This window comes from Ochotona curzoniae, unplaced genomic scaffold (assembly GCF_017591425.1).
Source record: "Ochotona curzoniae isolate NIBS_2020 unplaced genomic scaffold, NIBS_Ocur_1.0 contig_2754, whole genome shotgun sequence".
NCBI lineage: Eukaryota > Metazoa > Chordata > Mammalia > Lagomorpha > Ochotonidae > Ochotona > Ochotona curzoniae.
The window spans coordinates 3,403,976-3,426,629 of record NW_024465582.1 but is presented as its reverse complement, the minus strand read 5'-3'; the positions used below and the strand labels follow the sequence as shown (position 1 = coordinate 3,426,629).

The 22,654-nt window shown below is 47.7% G+C and overlaps 1 protein-coding gene across 1 annotated transcript in view; it reads left to right on the top strand.

The window, feature by feature from the left end:
* SEMA5A (semaphorin 5A) overlaps positions 1–22,654 on the top strand; it is a 199,674-nt gene that overhangs the window by 121,393 nt on the left and 55,627 nt on the right. The window contains exons 10-11 of the mRNA XM_040977393.1: positions 14,352–14,559; positions 20,164–20,281. Coding sequence (XP_040833327.1) covers positions 14,352–14,559; positions 20,164–20,281 — 326 coding nt within the window. The remainder of the gene's footprint in view (positions 1–14,351; positions 14,560–20,163; positions 20,282–22,654) is intronic.

The window sequence follows — 22,654 nt, the reverse complement described above, 5'->3', positions numbered from 1 at the left end:
AGCTAAAGACAAAAATCAGAACAAGATCTTGAAGGCAGCAGCCATGGTAAGAGGATGCACCATGAGTGGAGAGTTGATTTTAACGTCTGTTAAGGAAAAATAAAGAATTCAGGCTCATGGTGGGGTGTGATGGAGAAGAAAGGTTCCAAGCTGTGATGGGCCAAGTGGGTGCAGAAGACACAGATGCCATTTGGTGGCCATGTCTTAAGCATCACTTCATGTTCTGATAACCCTGCTTTATTCTGGAACTGGTCGCTTGCTTCATGAACCCTGCTGTGCCTGGGCCAGGACCATGAGGTCCCTCCTGTTGAAGCTGACCAGCCAATGGTTGCACTCCTGCCCTCTTACTGGATGACACAGCACTTCTGGATGTCAGACCTAGCTTTTCAAGTAGGTGCTGATGGAGCTGAGAAATGAACATCAGAATTGCTGTGAATTGGGTCAACTTCAACCACTGGGAGACAAAGTATTATTAGAAAGGAAAAACTAAATGAAAGATGCCTTTATGCTTTGTCTCGCCAATGGACTGCCCAAGGCAAAGGGCCTTGTATAGCTGAGCAGGTAGCCTTGTGGCTCACTGCAAAGGAGTGATTCCATGGTAACCAGTCATGCAGCGTCACTTCCTATTCTCTCTCACTGTACTTCCATTTTCTCTCCCACAGCCCTGGGGTTAAACCTCCAATGATGTGTTAGCACTTAATCATGTTCTCATACTCTATTTTCTAGGTGATTCCAATAAATGATCCAAAAATGGCTAGAATTCCTTCAACCCTGCAGACTCATATAAGCAGGGCAAGATAGCATGTGCCTCATATTCATGTCAAGAAACTTGTATTTTCTGGGACAAGCTTTTGGCCAGTGGTTAATGCTGTTACATAGCAGAGTGCCTGGGTTTACTGGCAAGCTTTGGCTCCTGACTCCAGTTTTATGCTAATGCTGACCCAAGGCAGCATGGGTGATGACTTGATGGTAAGCTTCCTGGCTCTCAGCTTCAGCCTGCACCAGGGACCACTGTCTGCATTTGGGAAATAAACCAGTGGTCAGAATCTCTCTCCGTCTCAGACACACACTCTCTCTGCTTGGCACCTCCCACCTTTGCTCTCTCCCTCCCTCTCAAAAATAAAACTAGGGTATTACCCTTAAGAAATCAAATATTAGGCCTTGAAAGAAATAAAATATTTTACTTTTATTTCAAATCACAGGCATGCATGCATGCATCCCACAACACACAAAAATCATCAGAGTTTAATGAGAGCAAAGCTAGGGACAGGGCATCAGCCTTCTTGGGGGTGACAGTGAAAGGTTCATCAGTTGAAGCAAGGCTGGGTTGGTTCCAGCAAGGGAAACCAAGGTTAAGGCTGTTGCAGAGGCACGGCACGGAGGGAGGCTGCGACAGGTGCAATGGGATGTCCCCTGGTGTTTGTGGACTTAGCTTGTGAGTATGTGCTGGTGACCTTTGCTGAGAAGAGGAAACAGTTGCATGTTAAATTCCCCCCCCCCCCCACCTTGAGGGCCCCAGAGGATACAGCAGTGGGCAGGACAGAAACCTGAGTCTCAAGAAGCTTATGTCTTAGGTGAGATGTAAACAGCACAGTGAGCAGACAGCCCTTTGAAAGTTAGGAAAGGAAGTTACACAGGAACCAGAGTTGGGGAGGTGAGCCTCAGCCTTGGGAAGTGTGCAAGTGTGTAACGAAATGAGCCTATGGCTTATGCAAGTTATGTTGTCTTTGGGAAGATAATTTCAATGGAACATCTGGGGCAGATATGGCATGAGGTGAGGATGTGGGGCCCTCCCTGTGCCACTCCCTACCGAGTGGGCTCTAAGGCCAAGTGGCATGGAGTGCAGTGGTGGTGGGGGGGTACATTGGCTCAGCTTCAACTGCCAGTTGGCATCAGCCACGTGTGCACCTGCACAGGTAGCACACCTCTCAGTATTTCTAGTTGCAGTCCATAGTTACAAATCCTGTGTCCGTATGCCCAGTGTTGGAGGCTGGCTGACCCAGCACTGAGTGTTGGACCAAGTCTTGAGCATGGACTTCCAGGAGCGAAACATCTCCAGTGGTATTTTAACAGCTCCAGAGGACCATGGGGACCACTGAAATGACAAGTCTTGACTTTGTAATGCTGTAGTTAGCGTGCAGAAGGAGCCTCTGTTTGCTGTTTTTGCATTGTCTGACCTTAGTCCATGCTGACTGCTAGGAGACGGATTGCTGGGATGCAGGGGTCATCTGTCCTGTGTTTGCCCGTGTATCCTTCAAATGCTTGCCAGCATTGTTGCTGTTACTTTAACTGACCAGAGATATACAAGCAATTAAGAGCAATTGATTTTGTTTTGCCATGTAAGAGTGTTCAATACAAATAAATTAACTTTCTGACCAAGAGAAAAATCACCACATTTGAGTTTCTGAAAAAGCTATGAACGTTTAACCAAGTTTGAAATTCGTAAACCATTTCGAAATAAAAGCCTTGCCCACAGGAGCAGTATTTGTTATTTATTTTTTGTTCTACCTCCTATGCTCCAACTAAATAGAATTGATCTGGTCAAATATTTGATATTTTTATTTGAGGAATTAAAATTCAAATGGGAGAAAGGAAAGGAAATTTACTCAAAGAAGAAGGTTCATTGACCCGGGGCATTGTTGGCAGATGAGGCTAGCATTTTAGAGTTGCTGTCCACAATTAGCAAAACTGTGAGAGCAAGTCTCCGTGAAACCCAAAGTGATTTGGAGTTCTCTGTATGCTTCATTTTCCATGTATTTGTCACCAGGCAGCAAATCCAGTAATTAATTATCTCAATGTCCAGATAGATTTATGGGGTTGAAAAGAAAATTCTCACATAGCTGCGTAATTATTTTTAAATTCTGACCTGACTCATAGCAGGATCTGTTTCAAAGAGAACCTGTTGTTTCCGCCACAGAGGCCTGAGTTGCTCTTGGTAAATTGGATCTCTAAAGGCAATCTTGGTAGCAAGCAGCTGCTTTTCGCATTGCACTAACTTCATTTTCTTTCAATTAGAAATGACATTGATTACACAATGTTGCCATTTGCAATCTCAGGGCACCCTCCTTTCTACAGGGGCCCCTGACTTTCACAGCAGGACTCCCTGCACCCGTATCTCTGGGGTCCTCATCTTCTGGAATCTTCCATGCCTTGAACACAGTATTGCATGCGGTGTGGGCTCAATGTTGAATCATCTGTGTCCTCCTTAGCCTCCATGCTCTCACTCAGTTTGAGTGACCTTAAGGCTGAGGGCTCTGGCATGACCTGCAGTCACTGCTTTGCCCCACTGTCTGAGGTTTGCTGAGCATCCTACCAGCTACCGCACTCCTGGAAAGCGGAGGTGCCTTTGTGAGCCTGGTGGGTGATGGATGCCCAGTGCCTCCTGACCTGTAGGACACTGATGTCTCACCCTTGGTCCTGTTTCCTGCTCTCTGACGGAACCTCTGACCATGGCTTTCAAAATGAGGGGCTGTATGACTTGGTGTTGGGCCCAGCCTCTCAGCCACCCAGATCCAGTTAAGGAGAGCGGTGAGAGTTAGTGATGTTTGATCACTTCTTTCAGAGTCACAGGGCCATGTCCGGAAAGCCTGCAGCTCTCGCCGTGATGACGTGCCTGATCCCTGGACTCACGCCCAGTAAAGATACCCTTCTGTTCAATAGAACTGCAGCCCCGACACCAGTGAGTGCTTTCCCAGCCCACGGCTCAGGGCTGTGTGTGTGGACAACACTCTGGAAGGAGCTGCTTTCCCCTTGGGTTTTCTCCACTTTCTTCATGCTCTTGGCCCAGAGAGGAGAGGAATTCCAGCTCCTCTCTCTTGCAGAGCCACTTCTTCCTTCAGACCCTGTGACCTCAGTGTCCGTGTCTAGAAGTGAGTGTGGGGCTGGGATACAGACCCTGTGGCACATTGCATGGGCAGAGTTGGTGATGAGAAACGTGCGCTCACTTGCTGCCTCTGTGTGTGTCCCCGTGGTTTGGGCGGCAGGATCGAGAGCCATGGACTGGGTGGCTCGGGACACACAGCACTGCAGGATTAGGCTCTTGCTGTTCAGGGAAGTGTGGGCCTCGAGTCAGCATGCCACACAGCCAGCCTCGGGAGCAGCTTCATCTGGGCTACTGACACAGTGGCTTTCCAGTGTCCTCCTATACTGTGGAAGATGTGACTGACTTGGGGGTCACCAGATAGAGAATCCTATCCATGAAGTCACCTCAGCATGACTCAGTCACCTGTCAGCGGTCCCACCTCCTAGTAGTATCAGACATTGAGCTCTAGCACTTAAATATTGGAGCTTGGGAGAGGCACATAGTCCGTTGGAATGTAAATGCTCTGCTGCTGTTTTCACATATTGTAATGCATTTACATTCCCAAATAGATTCCCAGTGTGCGTTTGGGGACTGGATGGCACATACTCTGAGTGTCACATATGGGTCGGCGTTGATCTGCACTCATCGAATAATCCTTTGGAAGGGTTTTTCATTTGTAAGAGTTCTCTGGTGATCATTACTGCATATGTGGTGCTGTCTTAAATACACGTGTGATAAGCAGGTGGTGATGGAGCCCCTGGTGTGCCCCCAGCCCTGGAGGGGCCATCTTTTTCTTTTCTATACTTCTGCCCTTGTTCCCCAGAGCATCCACGCTTATGAATTTTCTTATTTTCTTGCTTTCCTTAACAATTTCACTCTAAATGGTGAGATGCAATTGGATAGGATTTTGATAGTTAAGTGGATTGATGTGCCAAGCTGAGGAACAGAGACATAGATAACAGAGATCTCGCTCCTGGAGCTGTCCTTGGGTCCCTGCCACCCATGGGAGAGACCTGGATTGCCACACCACCTTCCTCTCCTGTGCTGCTTCATTTTTCACCAGGGCCTCCTTGAAGGAGCCCTTCCGTGAAGTCTGGCAAAGCGTTTCTCCCCTCCGTTGCAGTGGCAGAAATGCCACCCATCCTGACCCCTGCCACTCCACGTGTGGGACACTGAAACACCTGCGGCCCTTAACAGTGGCCATACCCTGCTTCTCCTAAGGCTGAGAGAAGGCACACATTGCAATTCCTGTCTGTGGCTTGCATATCCTTGGGCAAATACTGCAGGCGAAAAAGAGTTGTAAATGCATTGCCTTCGCTTGGGGCAAGGGACACGGAGCACACAAAGCCAGGTTCGCCCAACAAGGAAACTCATTGCAAGTTGGATATTTTGTAGCATTGAAATCAGACCTCTGGCCCAAATAAGTTTTCAGGAAACATGCACTGATTCAGTAGATGCTCAATTACTGTGTGTGTAATTATTGATGGTTCTGAGTTGGGAGTGAACAGGAAGGGCCAAGGGTGGCTGTGTCCCTAGAAGGATGAGACGCCGCGCCAGTCCCGCTTGGTGCTTAGCTGTTGGGAGTTGGCAGAGGGAACATGGTAACCTATGAGGTCATTCAGGAATTTCAGTGCCACATATGGCGGTGGGGGTCTTCTCCATGGTGTCTGCAGGACGGACATGGAATGAATGTGAGGCTGACATGAATGAAGTGACTCTAGCTAGGCTAGATAACATGACTGTCTCTTTTCTGAGCTGGGGCTCCGCTGATTCACTTTCCACATGGCTGCAGTGGTCAGAGCTAGGCTGGTCTGAAGCCAGGAACCTGGAGCTGCTTCTGGGTGCCGAGTTCCAAGTACTTGGGCCATCTGCTTTAGCAGGAAGCTGGGTCGGAAGTAGAGCAGCCAAGACTTGAACCAGCACACATATGGAATGCTGGCAGCACGGGCGGAGGTTTAATCTTACTAAACCACACACCACAAGTCCCTAGACTTTAAATTTGATTCTGAAGTCTGTGTTGTAATATGCACGCTGGGAAGGGCCCGGAGTGAAGGCTGAGCCATTGAAGGTAGCTGGCGTTGTGTCTGCAGGAGTGAGGCACAAAGATGAGAGGTAGGGTGGGCCAGGTTGAATATTTTGTCATAGCAAGTGAATTCCAAATTCCAGGAGCATGGGCAGCTTGGACCAAAGGAGAAGCAGGAGTTCTGGTTTAGGCCTCTGAGTTCCAACCACATGTGGCAGGTTGGCTATTGAGTTAGAAGGGCTTCCCCAAAGCCAGAGGAAAATGTGGGTCCATTACAGAGACCTCAGATCCTCTTTGAAGGCAGATGAATGCATGAAACAAACCTCAAGAAATCTCAGATTAGAGCTACCATGCAGCTTGGAACATCAAACCCTGGTTCCTAATTGGTATAATGTAGCAACTCAGGAAAATGACAAAATAATTCTTCTTAATTCTGTTGAATAAAACCCTCTCCATTTCTTCAAAATTAATGTTGCAGAAGTGCTTAGCGTAGATTTCTTTCCAGCCATCTTAGTTGACAGCTGATGGAAACAGACAGTGTAAATTTCACCTCTGGGGATGCAGGCTGATTTAGGTTCTGTATCCTGCCTGCTGACTGTCAGCAGCACGGCCAGTGGTGCCAGCTGGGTGGTGGTTTTGTAATTTAAATACAATAAATCTAAGGCAAGTAATTTCCTTTTAGAAACTTGAATTGCTTCCTTAACAGAATGATTGGAGTTAGATTTAAGCTGTGAGGCTAGATGAGAGCTTTACAAGGGTACCCAGAGGACTTCATTAATTGCATTCTTGTTTAAAATGTAATATGGTTTTTATTCACAGGAAGCCCATGGTAAAGTTCCCATAAGCACCAGATTATGATTTAAGAGGTTTGAGGTTTTGTTCAGCAGGCGAGGAGAAGCTGTTACGGAGAGATGTCACATCCCCTTTTGGCTGAAGTGTGGCCAGTACTAATGGACACAGGAAGCTTGCTGATCTTGGACAAAGCTGGAGTAGGACTTAGAGCCTGGAGTACCACTCGGGGCACTCTGCTTGGATAACACACTTAGCAACCCTGGTGCTGTGAGCAGGACACAGGGTGAAGGGGATGCAGGCAGGGAACCAGCCTGCTCTTGGCCCTGCCACCTCTAGGCATGGAAAGTCGGGACCCTATCCTGGGCTTTGGGGTACCAGGGTGTTTGGGTACATGGCAAGACCTGTGCACTGCTTAGTAGTTTGTGCTGGGCTGTTCCAGGAGCCAGTGAGATCACAGAAGCGAAATGTGCTATGTGACTGGGAATCTGAAATAAGCCATTGGTAAGCTCTAATTGACTTCATCGAAGTTTCCTGTTCAGACAGACACTTGCCCAAAGGATCCATTTTGATTCTGCTTTGCTACGTAAATGTCGCACTGAGCTCCCAGTGCAATGGCCAGTTTAAAGCACATGTTGGATCGGGAGTTCAGAGAAGGAGCTCCAGTAGTGTAGCAGCTCTCTGCTGCTTTGGAGTAACAATGGGCTGCACTGGTGGACTTGTGATCCTTAGTTACCATGACGATGTGCTGGTCAGTGGGGTGAGGGACACTTCCCCTCTCCCTGAGGAGGATTAGGAGCAGCAAGGCAGCTGCCACCAGGGACGGTTAGTTCTCTGCCGGACTCCAAGTTGATGAGGCAGACATGAACCTGTCTGTCAAGTGATGAGGTGGACTCAGACACGTTTGGAACTAAAGTTGTTTGGCTTGCGAGGTTAGCAGGTTCAGAGTCCACCTGGAAGCCCCAGCTCTGTCACAGGTGTCCTCTGTCAAAGGATCGCGTGTGCCTTTCACAGGGCTGATTCCTGTACTGAACCCAGTATACAGAAGACTGCGTAATAAGCATTCCCTTAAAATAAAGGAATCAGGGCCCAGTGCAATAGGCTAGTGGCTAAAGCCCTCGCCTTGCACACATCAGGATCCCATATGGGTGTTGGTTCTAATCCCAATGGCTCTGCTTCCCTTCCAGCTCCCTGCTTGTGTCCTGGGAAAGCAGTAGAGGACAGCTGTTGGGTCTGACATTTATCCCACCACCTTAAACAGAGGAATTCCACATGAGATAATGCAAAAGCAAAGGAACTTTATTGCTAGTGCGCTAGGGTCCAAGTCTCATCCAACACAGTGGAGCCTTGACCAGGACCCCAACAATGTATTTCACATAATTCATATAGAAATTTGGCTGCAATTCCAGGAATGGGCCACTGATTCTATGAACAGGCATTGACAAGATTGTAATTGGTCAGTTTTTATCGCTCGCAACCATTCTGGTGACCAGTCTCTCCCATCTGTGCCCAGCCCAGTGGTCAGCCTCTATCGCCATGACCACTTGATGACTAGGGACCTTTTTATGTCTCCTCTGATTGGTTGGCTCTGTCTAGGGTGTGTGGCAGCCCACTTTGGGGAAGCAGGTGCCTCAACTCGAGGGACTGAACTTAGGGCTAGCCTGTCCGAGGACTGTCATGGCTTTACTTTGGTCCCCTTTATAGCAAGTAAAGCACTCATCACAGAAGCCAAACTTAGCAGTCAACTTAACAGTTGATCAATCAGCATCATTCTAACAGCATTGATCCTATGTTCTAATTACCATTGCTACCTCTTACCGCTTACACTTTTGTTTCAATTACCTTATTTCTAGTTACTGATCTAATGCTATCCCTGTGCCTTAGTCTCTATCATCATCTAATGTTATCTTTTAACACTTACATATTTTTGCCTTAATTTTACCTACTGTTAGACATTCATCTATTATTGAGTTATTTCTTAATACTATTCCCGAATATTATTTGTCATTACTATCACCCTAGCACTATTCACCTCTTGCTTAACACACCATTTTATTAATTCCTCCATGCCTTCAACACACTTCAACACTACTCAGCCCCTATTTCAGTTTCACAGCGTGACACAGCCCAATACCTTGGGACCCTGCACCCATGTGGGAGACCCAGACGAGGCTCCTGGCTCCTGGTTTTAGGTCGGCTCAGCTCCAGCGTTACAGCCACCTGGGGAGCGAATAGACAGAAGTTCTTCCTCTCTTCCTCTGTCTCTCCTTCTCTTTGTATATCTGACTTTTCAATTAAATATATATATATGAAAGTTATAGAACAAAAATAGAGTCCCAATAGTATCTTTAACTGCCTGATAGTTTGCAGTAACCCTTCCATCTTTCTATCATACGTTCATGAACAATTCAGCCTTGCCTTTTTGGATAAGAAGACATTTTTCTTAAGAACATTTTTTGTACAGATCAGCCAGGGTTCAGCTCTGCGCTTTGAGTTTCTTGTTGCACATTAGAGGAAATCGGTATTTATTCTGGCTTCTGGAAATGCATTAGGGTACTATTCTCTAGACAAATGACTGACTCCCAGTCGTTCTGCCTGGCTCAGCATGCTCAGGTGAGTCAGGGTGTAAACAGTTACACAAGATGCAGGGGCTTTCATAGAAGTGATGTTTAAGCGTTGCTTTTGTTCTGGGCCAAGCTTTGATAAATTGCAGACAGTGCTTGATCATATTTACGTCTGAAATAGTGAAGATTATTTGTATCAGCATCAATAGGAAATGTTGGATTGAGCTGTTTCTTCTCTCTCCCTTTCTTTACTTACCTCCCTTTTTGTTTCCTGCCTTCCTTTGTGCAAAAGACTTATTTTCCTACGTGTTTGTGATATCTGTGAGACCGACGTCTTTAAATCCGTTATGGCCACAGCTTGACTGGAGCCTCAGGTCTAAAGGCTTGCTTCTGTCTCCGAGGGGTCACAGACGCCAGGTTTGCTGCTGGCCACAGCCTGAGGCTTTGCTCATGCACTGCTCTCCCATTTCCCGAGAGCCTCAGACCGTCTCTGCAAACACTGTTCACTATTCATATTTGGTAAAGGCGGGCCCTGTCAGGGAGCACCCTCAGCTGCTTTTCTGGGCCAGGATCCTGTGTATAGAGGGGTGAGGGATGTAAAGAGACTAGTAAAATGACGTACACTTGCTACTTGAGACACAATGACCTTTGTGAGCATCCCACCGACTGGGTACTGATAGCACAGACGGTGGCTTCCTGAAGCCCTGGCGGCTGATAAACCAACGTCAAGGTGTCTGCAGGCCCACTTCCCTCTGATGGCATCTTCTCTGGGCTTCCCCAGAGTCCTCCGTCTGGACCTGGATCTGCCTTCTGAGGATGTCTTTCACATTAGACCTGGACCCACACTAATTGCTTCATCTTCCCCTGATAATTCTTTTAGGAACTGAGCTCCAGATGTGATCACATGCTAAGATACTGGGGGAGAATGGTCTTGAGTGGACACAGTTCAACTTGTAGCAGCTTCTAGCTTAGATCTAATATTTACATACAAAACATAGTTACACTGCATTCATTTACAAGATTGCTGAGATATAAAGTAGGTTTTTGTTCAACCTATTAAATCTGTTAACCACGTGAACATTGAAAATTGAATAAATACCTACTATTTACCCTAAAACCAAAAATATTGCCAATAATCATGGAAGTCTAAGCATTAGAAGTTATACTGCATACAGCAAATACTGACATAGGGATATTATTTTTATTGTAAACTTTATTCTTTTTTTTTTTAAAGATTTATTTTTATTATTTTTTTATTGGAAAGGCAGATATGCAGAGAGGAGAGACAGGGAGAGGAAGATCTTCCGTCCGATGATTCACTCCCCAAGTGAGCGCAACGGGCCGATACTATGCCGATCCAAAGCCAGGAGCCTCTTCCGGGTCTCCCACGCGGGTGCAGGGTCCCAAAGCTTTGGGCCGTCCTCGACTGCTTTCCCGGGCCACAGGCAGGGAGCTGGAAGGGAAGCAGGGCTGCCGGGATTAGAACCGGCGCCCATATGGGATCCCGGGCGTGCTAGGCAAGGACCTTTAACCACTTGCGCCACCGCGCCGGGCCCGTAAACTTTATTCTTTAGCAAATTCTTGGTCATCTGAGATGTTCCTTTAATGGACCTGAAATGGAAGGATCGTTTAAAGCAGTTCATTCCCTTCCTTCTTGAATTCACAGAGTTTGGAGCCTAAGATCCAGAACACACATCAGCCCTGTCCAGTGCTCAGTACAATGCTGACCTCGAGATGAGCATGCGTCTGCAGACCACTGCTGACCTGACTGAGAAGTGCAAATAGGCTGTTTTACAGCTGTGTTATTTCTGAGGCATCATTGTTATTCTTTCAAAACATAAATAACCTTCGTTGTTGAGCAGCCAGCAGTTACTCCTTGTGGGGAAGACTAAGAATCTGGCCTCTGTAATCTTAACCTTCAGGGACCCTGATTTCCATTCAAATGTGGCAGGGCTCTTCCAACTTGACTCCCCTGTGGTTGTTGGAAGAGTTGATGATTGGCGTTGGGCATAGTCATAGCCTGTGAGGTCACTCACTCTCTAAGCATTTATGTTGCCAGATGAAGAAAACAGACCACGTTTCTAGATTAGAAGGAAAACAGATGGCCTATTTTTCTATAACTTTGTTTGTACATCATGCTAAACACAGATGGCTCCTTTTGCTTGCTAGGTCCATTTGGAGATCAACCTTTGAGTCTGTTTTTCTAGCTTTGAGCTGTCACTGAATTTGCTGACTGTAGATGAGAAACCCCATGGATTATACTGTGACTGTCATGAGTATTCAGAGAGCAGAACAGGGCCTCCACACTCCAAAAAAAAGTAACACTCGCCTGACATCTAGGTACACACGAAGTTCTACAAAGCAGAGAACAGAAAAAAACCGTCTCCAGAAATCCTGTCAGCTTCCATCTCCTGACGCTATGGCTGCTTCCCCAGCTCCCATAAGCCAGTCACTCTGTGGCCATGGAATGCGTAGGAATTCCTCCTGGCAGCTTCATTTCCCACCACACTGTAGCAACATCATGTCATTTAAACATGAACACTTTTTCATTTCGTGCTGCAGAACACACTTCTCAGCTACTCCTCAGTGGCCCTTGGCCCTGCGTTAGTCATTGTGGACTGTAAGTGGAGCTCGGCGCAGCAAGGCCCAGTATCCCCTGGCTCATTGCCGGTAGCCGTGATTCTTGGGTGCTCTCCCAGTTATCCTGCAGTCTTTTGAGAACTACTGTGTAAATGCCTCTTACCCAATAGTCATGTTGAATATTGAATTCACTACTGTTTCACTGGACAGATGTTACTTTTATTCGTCATCATCTTCTACTGCCCCGGCTTTGTCTTTGATCATTTTCTTGACTGTTGAGGCTACCCTGAGAGTACGGCAATCCACCTGCTGTTAGATTTACTCGCAGTTTTTATAATGGCTTTGGTTGCCAGCACAAGCCAGTGTGCAGCAGTTCAGCTGAACTGTTGAGTGATCTTAACCCTGCAGCGTGCTCTTGCCATAGGACTAGCACACCCAGGAAGTCTTTCCTCTCTTCCAGAGTTGATCTGGTACATTCCATGGTCTTTCTTTAGTTCTCACAAACACTAGTTGGTTCGTATACACACGACTTCCACCTCTGTGTAGTTACCTGAATTCATCTTTTCATGTTTCTCGTGTATGCAGGCAGTATGGAGGAGCTGCAGTACCAGCACAGTGTTTGCGTGAGAGTCGCACGCCAAGGTTATACGTTGAGAGGAAGTGAGGTCCCCATGACTAGAGCCTGTTGATGCTGTGCTTGTCCCTAAGATAGGCAACAGAGAACAACTTCTGATGGAAGCTTCTTCCTGCTTCCAAGATTAAGGAGCATTTATGACATATAGAAGGGCCGATGCGATTTTAAAATTTTTTCATGGTTTCTTATGCATAAAGTGAGGATATTCAGCCAAGTATCAGGTATGTCTTCACTCACTTGATAGATAAACAGATGAATCAGGCCAAAACAGGACAGCATGGCTTAGCCAGTAAACATAGGATGTCTGCTTACAGATAAGTCTCAGATCAACCAGTGGTATTGAGTAGAACATAACACAGATTATTCACACTTAAATAGACCCTTGGGTATTTAATCTGGAAACCCTACAGTAGAATCATATTGTATTCTGCTAAGACAGAACAGTTTTATCCAGTGTATTTGATGTTTATTTAACTGACACTCTTTAGCATACATCCATAGCATCAGCTTTGAGCAGTGTTAAGCCTTCTAGGGGCTACATTTCTTCCATGCTGAGCATCTATAGTTTTCAGTATGAGAGATGATATTAAGACTCAAATCTGTGCTCATGGTGTGTGGTGGACATTTTCACAAGGTGATAATTGTTTTGGGGGCCTGACCCAAAGCCAAAGCTGTTCTGAATGTCCTCACATGGCTTTCCTGTGGCTGCAGGCCATTCTTCCTGGGCACCTGAGCTGCAGTGCTCAGGAGGGGCCAACTTTCTCTTCTCTTGCCAGTCTCAGGACATTGGAAAACAATTAAAGCTTTATGGACTTTTGGCGCGTATTGTATTCTGGAAACGACTTTTTCAGAGTGTTCAGGTTCAGAAACGATGTGTACAGTTATTTTTTTATGTCAAGCTCTCAGAGTTAATGCTTTATTGGATGATACCAATTCTAATGATTTCTTTTATTCGCACTTCATTTTGGGCACTTGGGGTTGAAACCCAACCATTCTTGGAAGGTGCACGTTTCTTGTTTTGCCTTTACTCTCTTGTTAAAAGTCAAAGTGGAGAAGCATTAGTCCAGAGTTCTTAGCAAATAAAGGCCTACTGATAACATGCTCGTCCAGGCCAGCCTGGTGGCAGTGGCTTCACACCACTGGATGCCAGGGGGAGTCATGGACAGCCCAGATGTGCATGCCCTTGAGCCTGGTGCTGGCTGCCCTGGGTCTCTGTGGACTTGCATTGAGCTCCTGCTGCATGCTGCCTCCCAGCCTGTCAGGAGTCTGCGTGATTCAGTGCACTCTCACACTTGGACAATGCCTAGAGCTTCACTAGTGAGTCAGTGTGACCCCAACATGCTGTTAGCAGAATACCTGAGGCTGCAAGGGCTTGGGTCCAATCAGAAATAGATGTTCAAGAGCACAGAAAAGAAGTGGATGAGTCGAGATCAAGATCAGCATCCCGGAGAGCCAGCATTGGGAGGAAAGGACGAGACTGTGGTAACGTGGGTTGGAGGGAACAAGAGGAGTGGAAGGCAGATGCCTGTTGTATGGTTGTCCTGCAGCCTCGTTGCCCAATGCCTTTGCACTTGGCTGTCAAGCCATGTCCTCTGCCAGGCCAGCCAACCAGCACCCCTGGTCCTCAAAATTCAAGGTCATCCCTGTTGTGGTGTTCTCAATGAGGTGGCATTAAGCCTGATTCTTGGAATCACATGAGTGTAACATGCTCTTGCTCTGTAGACTTGAACTGCACAAGCTAAGTGATAGACGGTGGTTCTCATTCTTGGCTACAGGAGGCACCGCTGGAGAGCTTTGGAAAATGGTCAGGCATGAGCCCCCAGCATCCACATTTGCCACCTGCTCAGATGACACGAATGGCTCACAGAGCAGGGCTGCCCACTTTGCACACGCCACTCGACTAGAGAGTGGCTCAGGAGCCCCCTGACCTTGTTTCCTCCCCACTCGTTGTCTTCACAGACTATGGTACCATTAAGAAAGTGCGTGCACCCCTGAAACAGAGCTCAGGCAGCTGCTTGTTGGAGGAGATCGAGCTGTTCCCGGAGAGACGGCAGGAGCACATCCGGAGCCTGCAGATCCTGCACAGCCAGAGCGTGCTGTTCGTGGGCCTGCGCGAGCACGTGGCCAAGGTGCCTCTGAAGAGGTGCCAGTTCTACCGCACCCGCAGGTACGGCATGCCTGGGAGGTCTCCACTCGGGAGGCAGCACGGGAGCCCAGACCCAGCAGGGCAGATCTCCACACAGGCAGATGGCCTGGGATGGGAGCAGTCCTGCCACATATGCAGGGGTAGCATTCTGCCACCTACAAGCAGTTGTCAGGGTGAAATGCATTATTCGTTGTTTTGCAACTAAAGTGAGAATGCTGATCTTTGGGGTTCTTGCACGGACCTAAGTGTGTGTTTTATTCAGTACCCACTCTGAACACAAGTAAGTGCTAGTCCAACACTGCTCTGGGCTCTTGTACCTCCTAGGCAAGAGCTCTTCGGGACATGTGCTTGGTCCATCTCACAGCCCGAGCTCCCCCAGGTGCTGCGTCTCCTGAGCTCCGGGGGCCAGATGGGGAACCTGCCATTTGTGGGGAAGGAGTCCTTTGTGGTCTGAGAATCCCAAGTGCCGTCATGCCTTCCTCCATGCGCAGGCTTATTTCTGCATCTTCCAGGATGATGTCCATTAGTGACTACTCTAGAAGGAAGTTTTCTCTGCAGGCACAGGTGCTTTGGGGTGTGGAAGATGAGTGTATACACCTTGCACTGTCAAACCCTTCATGATTGGAGATTGCAGGTATGCTCTGATCCCTGACAAAAGCCTCCCCGCCAAGGGAATCACAGTCTCACACCTCCTTAGGGAACACTGTGCCTGTAGTGCTCGTTTCTCAGACCAGCATATGATTGCACGCATGCTGCAGAAGTGATATTTTTTTGGCAAACAGACCCAGGCCATTCTTTCTCTAGGCAAAGTGTCTGGTGACACTAGCCTTGAGATGTAGTGAGTGACATTCATGTTAGAAATCTGATTTTGCAATGTTTTGACCCAGATCAAGCATTGTGGAACTCATTTATCATCTAACATGTGATTTGTTGTGGGATAAAATGCCATAAGATGCATAAAATGCAAAGCAGTCCGTGCAGTATTTTTGGGTCGAAGGAAGATGAGTGCAGTCAGTGCAGTGTAGAATGCCCTTCATCTGCTGGTATCAGATTGCAGGAGCGTGGTTAGAGGCACTCCTGCTGACAGCAACGCTGTGGCAAGCACTGAGAACATGTGGTGACATTCATGAAAGGGTGAGCCTGTTTCTTAAGCCTGGCCCCCTCTGTGCTGGTTTGGAACTGGGGCTGGTTTGTGTTGCCTGGCAGGGTTCTTCCCCAGTTGTGATGGACCAGTGGGTGGAAGGGAATGTTGTGGTCTAGCCTGCAGGTGTACCTAGAGGGGAAGTTGGCTCTCCCGGCCAGCCTGGTGACTCCCAACATTTTAACAGTGGCTCTCAGGTGACAAGGGATAAGCCACAGGGTTGTGTCATCTGTGGAGGCTTTCCAGCTGAGCAGGCATGAAGCAGTTCTTCCTCTTCTTGGTGCTTTACTTCTGCAGCTTGGAGGACACACAGATAGGAGAGGGAGGTGCAGGGCCACTGCTTTCCCTTGAGCGTTGCCATCAGCAGGAGCCGGAGCCACCAGGAGCACAAGCTGGCAGAGTCCTCTGCCTGCCTCTGCTCGTCTGCCTGCACCTGGCTTCTGGCAGGATGAATGTCCTGTGCTCCATCTCCCTGCTGGTAACTTGTTCACAGGTTGAGAGTGGAACTCCATGGAGCTCATGGACTGAAACTTCCTGGCTGCTGCCCTTCAGAGGGTTTGACCCTTAACTATTACACTGGGCTGCAGAGTACTGAACGATGTCCACTCAGACACACACATGGAATCTTATCAGGTGTTTCTCCACTGTTCCTCTCTGTAGAAAGACAGGAAAGTACTCTGATGGAACACTCACTGAAGGAAAGCAGCCATCGTTTCAAAGTTAGGGTTTGTATGGCCGACTTTGGCTCCAGTGCATTGTGCTCGTGTCTGATTCTCCTTGGTTTAATTGGGTGGCATTAGTGCCAAATGGTTGCAGAAGTCACCTTATTAATAAAGTTGGTATGGAATCAGGCTGTGGCAGCACATTATTGCACAGTACAGAATGGAAATCCTTCATCTAACTAAAATAGATCCACCATGTGTCCCAGCTAAAATTTAAAATCTCTGTGTGTGGATGTGCATAAACTAAATTTAAAGTAGTGCTTCAGGGTGAAAGCTTGGCTTAGCAGTCACGATATGGGTTAGGACTAGGTAAGTGACATCTAGTTAGTTTATGTAATGCATAAGCCATTACAGCACAATTAGGATTGTGACTCTTACTTTCATTCCATCTTTTGTAGTCCATCATGACCAGATATGCTCTGAACTTGGCTAGATCCTCGCAATGTGTTCGACTCACCTGATCCTGCTGTGTATGTGTGACCTTCAAGCCACCTTTCCTGGGGTCTCAGGACCAGCAGTGTTCATGTCACATCACCCCATCTGCCTCTTGCAGCACCTGTTCCTCATGCCACTTTTCTGGTCACAGGACCAGAACCTGTGTCCGACCTGCTCACTTCATGCTTGTCTTTGCCACACTGCTCTGTGGTTCCTCTTGCTAGACCACAGGTTCATCTGTGTTTTCTTCGTGTCTTGGACACAAGATGCTGTGACCAGAAATGAAGTTAGTACCCTTTTTATCCCTTTAAGGAGTGCAGTATAGAATCTCAAGTTCATCTGTTAAAGAGCCATGGTATTCCCTCTTGCAATGTCTTCAACGTAGGATGTTTTCAAACACACCAGGAGTGCACAGGCTACAGTAATTTGCAATTATGTTTAAGGGCTGATTAAAATAGCTATGCATATCAGAAGAACTTTTTCTCACAACATAATTTGACTGTTAAAACAGCTCTAAGAGGTGGACTTTATTACTACTGTTTCGGCTTTGCATTAGGGGAAACCAGAGAAGTTGTGTTTATTTACCAAGTGAATGATTTGTGGATGTCTCAGGATGCATTCCATAGGAACATTATGCTTACTTGAAAAATTTTTTTGGAAAGATTTATTTATTTTTATTAGAAAGTCAGATATACAGGACTGAAGAGAGACAGAGAGGAAGATCTTTTGTCTGATTCACTCCCTAAGTGACTGCAACGGCCAGAGCTGTGCTGATCTAAAGCCAGGAGCCTAGAACCTCCTCTGGATCTCCCGCATAGGTCCAGGTTCCCAAGGCTTTGGGCTGTCCCAGGCTGCTTTCCCAGGCCACAGGCAGGGAGCTGGATGGGAAGTGGGGCTGCCAGAATTAGAAATGGGATCCCGGCATGTGCAATGGCTGCTAAGCCACTGTACTGGGACCCCTACTTGGACTATCTTTTAGTCCTTTTTCTAGTAGGATTGTGTTTTTAGATGTATCCCTAAAAGAGTGGTTTCTGAAGTGTAAGATAGCATGATACTTAAGAATAAGACATTGTAGATACAGTTGTTGAAAAGTGAACAGATGGGCTGTCTTTTGGTGTTTTGAGGAAACAGTGTGCCTGAGAGGCACATTAATGAGGAGCTGGATCCATAGGGAATGGAACCGATGCCACAGAGGTTGCAGCTTTGCAGACGGCTGACTTACTGTCTGTGCTACAGCAACCAGTAGCATTTCTGTGTATCTTTAAATGAGGAACATCTTTCTAAATGTGGCAGCAAATTTAGGTGATATTAAAGAAAATATTCATAGGTCGTATTGCCTAAAATGTTATATCTCAAAACAGAAAAAGTATTACAAAGGACCAACTATTAATATAAGAGTAACTCTTCAAGTGACTTTGTAAAAAAAAAATTAATAATCTATTAGGGAGAAGTGGTTGGATAAAGTGTACATGGCAGGAAGTTTAGGTGACTAATGCACACAAATGTTGTCATCTAATTTTCGCAAAGGGATGAAGGTGGAGAGCTGAGAGACTGACCAAACATGCTGAGTTAAGAACCAGTACGCCAGCATCCAGTGTGGAGCAGGGACAGGGAAACAGGCAGCCCCACATCGCTGGTTGATGTGACTATCGATACTCTTCACTTTGAACTTGACAGTTCCACTGATCTAATCTTGAACCCAAGTGAGTCTGACAGGAACTGGCATGGTGGAGCATCAGGCTAGTCCTCACCCTGTGGTGCCTGTGTCCATCTGGGCGTCAGTTGTGTCCTCTCTGCTCCACTTCCATCCAAGTTCCTGCTCATGGCTTGGGAAACCAGCAGAGAATGACCGAAAGCTTTTTAAAATCACTGCTGCTAGGTTATCTTTAATTAATAAATATCCAATCGTATTTTTATGCCAAATGAATGAGATTTCTGTAGCTGAGCAACCTTCCTCCATATCTGCTTATTCACCATAAGGGTTTATGAAATGCTTGAGGTCTTACATTTCTGAGGTTGCTGTGAGATTTGGTTGGCATCATGTAGCTCCTGGGATCCTGGGGGAAGGAGGGCTCCTCTGCCTCCTGGATCCTGGGGAGGACTTCTCCTCTGCCTCCTGGGATCCTGGGGGAAGGAGGACTCCTCTGCCTCCTGGGATCCTTGGAGGAGGGGGGACTCCTCCTCTGCCTCCTGGATCCTGGGGAGGACTCCTTCTCTGCCTCCTGGGATCCTGGGGGAATGAGGACTCCTCTGCCTCCTGGATCCTGGGGAGGACTCCTTCTCTGCCTCCTGGCTGCCTGCTGGTCACTCCGCTTTGCGTCCTCCTGTGGGGGATGGGGTGGCTCTGCAAGTGTCCTCCATCACCCCCTCTGAGCTGGCAGGGCCTCCCTTTGTTCACATCCTCTTCCTGCACATTGGACCACAGATCCCTTTGAGGATTCTGGCTGCCTAGTGGCCTGTTTGTCTGAAGCTTCATCTTCTTGCTTTGCCCCATCACTGTCCTTTCTGCCCTCTCCAGACTCATCTTCTCTTAACATTCATAATGTAAGGTCCCACAATTTTGTCTAATAATGTCCATGTTGTATATGAATGCATCCATTTAGATGCATATAGCATATGCAGCCAGTAAAATGTCCGCTAACTACAATACTCCTGATATAACATGTGTGGCCATGTAAAGCTTTTATTAAATTGACTTTTTAGTATATTTGTAAGCTCTAGTACTCAAAAGGAAGATGATATTTTATTGACCCTGAATTGGTTTGGAGATCCATGCTTGTCCTTGGGGAAATTTCTGATCTTTTCAGGAAAGTGGCAATGATGCTGGTGCCATTGCTTCTGCTCACCATGAGGGTGGGGCTGGTTGTACAATCAGAGCACCTGTCCATTGTAGTTGTCTGGCTGGCTACATGATATCATGTCTTATATTATATAGTTCATGTTCTCATGGGAGCTCAGCATGTAGTACCTGCTGGTTAGGGAATAACAAGGGTAATGGAAATGGAAACTGTAATGGCGATGGTAAGACATGTATTATGTTTAAGCATTGATGCATGCTGACTTGGTGACATCAGAAGGCTTCCACAAGTTCATGCATCTGTCTGTCCCGCACGTTACGCAGATGGGCATACTTCAACCCAAACCAGTGATGGCATTTTGGCTCAATGCTTCCTGGCAGAGTGCCTTGCTTCCTGCTGTGCAAGCCTGAACCAGGGCTTGATGGCTCTCTTGGCTGTTCCCCTGCCAGACCTTGGGAAGCTGGTTGGGCTGGCTGAACCCCTTGCCATGTGTAGACCTGCTGCTGAGCTGACCTCCCTCTGTTTGCAGCACCTGCATGGGGGCCCAGGACCCGTACTGTGGCTGGGATGTGGTGATGAAGAAGTGCACCAGCCTGGAGGAGAGCCTGAGCATGACACAGTGGGAGCAGAGCATCTCGGCCTGCCCGGTACGTGCCACCACCCTGACCCTGGGACACGTCTGGGGTGTGTGCCACTGCCCTGCCCCAGGGGACGTGTCCAGGGATGTGTGCCACTGCCCTGACCCTGGGACACGTCTGGGGTGTGTGCCACTGCCCTGACCTTGGAGATGGCTCCGGGGGAGCTGGCCTGGGCTCAGGCCACACCTAGCCTCCTGCCGTGCCTGAGTTCCTTCTTCTGTTAAGATTAGAGCCTCTCCCACACCCGTCTGTGCTCTTCCTGCTCACACAGGAGGCTGTGTACCTTCCCCTTGGTGTTGGATTCAAAGCAGAGCAGGCTGCCTCTGATTCTTGCAATATTTTCTCCAGAGTCATATGTGGAACCTTTGTCTCCACAGTAAAATGGAAATTTCCATCTCCTGCATTCCTCTTGGAAGCTGCTTTCCAAAAGTTGGCAAAACTGAAGATTTGCTGAAAGGAAACTAAAGCATTTTCTTTGTCCTCCACGTGGGTCTGGCTTGGCTCCAGGCCCCGGGAAAGGCTCGCAGCATCTGCTAACTGCAGTCCTGCACCAATCGCTGAGCAGTGAGGAGGCACACAGCTGGGTGAGAGCCAGACCCTGAATCTAAGCAAGGCAGTGCCAGTGTCTTTGGTGAATCCACTGGAGCCTCACTTGAAGGAGCCAACTATTGTTATCGATTTGGGGGATTTTTTTTTTTACATCACAGCCCTTCCTTCAGTATCTCTAGGTCTCCCGTTCTCCTAGCATATGAACAGCAGCTACTAGCTGCCTCCACTTGCACCACTGTTAAGTCCCTTTGCTATCATGCAAACGTGGGTCCTGACCTGTTGCTATTGTGTTGTGTTCTCTGCACGACTGGGGTGATGGGCAAAAAGGGAAGTGGTGTGTTCAGTTGTGTGAAGTCCTTGCCGAGTCATTCATTCGATCTCTCTTCCTCTGGGAAGCCCATTCTTTAGCTGAGGAAAACCATGGGCTCTTGCAGTTGGCCTTACTCTTATGAGCCTAGAGTGAGGGAGGGAGGCTAGCCTTGTTAAAGCCGGTGCTTGCACAGTGCAATGCTGGAGACAGGGTAATTTGCACGTTTAGTTCCTACAGTTATGGAACTGGAAGTCTGAGGTCAAGGTGATAGCATTTGGCCTGAGGAGGACGTTCATGCTGTGTCCTCACCTGCTGCCATGTGGAAGGGCGAGAGTACCGGCTCCCTAAGACCAGCCTTGGTCTAAGAGGACCCGATCCCTTGCCCAGGGAGGAAGCCTCATGGCCTGAAAGCCCTGACAAGACTCCTTTCTTGGTGGCACCACACAGGCAGCGCCTGAGTTTCAGAGGAGGATGTCACACCACAGAAGCGCCTAAGATGCTATAGTCTTATTGCTTATGTTGGAGGTAGGGGCCCCAAAAACCTTCCCAAGGATTTAGGGACTTAAATAGTTTAAACTTTTTCTTCTTTTGTTTTAGACAGACACATCATACATACATGCACATGTGTACTGCATGTGCGCACGCGCGCGCACACACACACAGGGAGAGGTCTGTCACATGCTTCAAACACGGCAAGCTGGGCCAGACTCAGATCAGCCACCAGGATTTCAACCCGGGTCTTGCCCCTGGGCAGCAGGGTTCCAAGTGTGAAGCCAGCTTTTGCCCCTCGAAAGGTGCCCCTCAACAGGAAACGGGACTTGGAAATGAAGCTGGGGCTTAAACTCAGTCTGATACGGGATGCAGCAGCCTAAGTGACATTTAACTGCCGTGTCAGGCAGCTACCCCAAATTTAGAGACCTGAAGAGGACATTCTGCTCCCCCACCCCAAGATTCCTGTTTAAATGTGCTGTGTGTTTGTGCAGCTCCAAAGATAAGGCAGTTGCTTACTGACATCCCTTAATGCTCTGCTTGCTTGTAAAATTGTCATTAGAAGCATTACTCTCTGTTTAAGTGATTTTTAAAGATTTATTTTTATTATTTTTTTATTGGAAAGGCAGATGTACAGAGAGGAGAGACAGAGAGGAAGATCTTCCGTCCGATGATTCACTCCCCAAGTGAGCGCAACGGCCAATGCTATGCCAATCCGAAGCCAGGAGCCTCTTCCGGGTCTCCCACGCGGGTGCAGGGTCCCAAAGCTTTGGGCCGTCCTCGACTGCTTTCCCAGGCCACAGGCAGGGAGCTGGAAGGGAAGCGGGGCTGCCGGGATTAGAACCGGCGCCCATATGGGATCCCGGGCGTGCAAGGCGAGGACCTTTTTAACCACTTGCGCCACCGCGCCGGGCCCTGTTTAAGTGATTTTTAAAACTCCTTTGTATGGGAAAAGTTTTTGTAAGCCAAAAATTCTGGAGTAGTAATGAAAGTTCCCTTCTTACCCCCCTTCTCTAATTGTTAACCTCCCATAT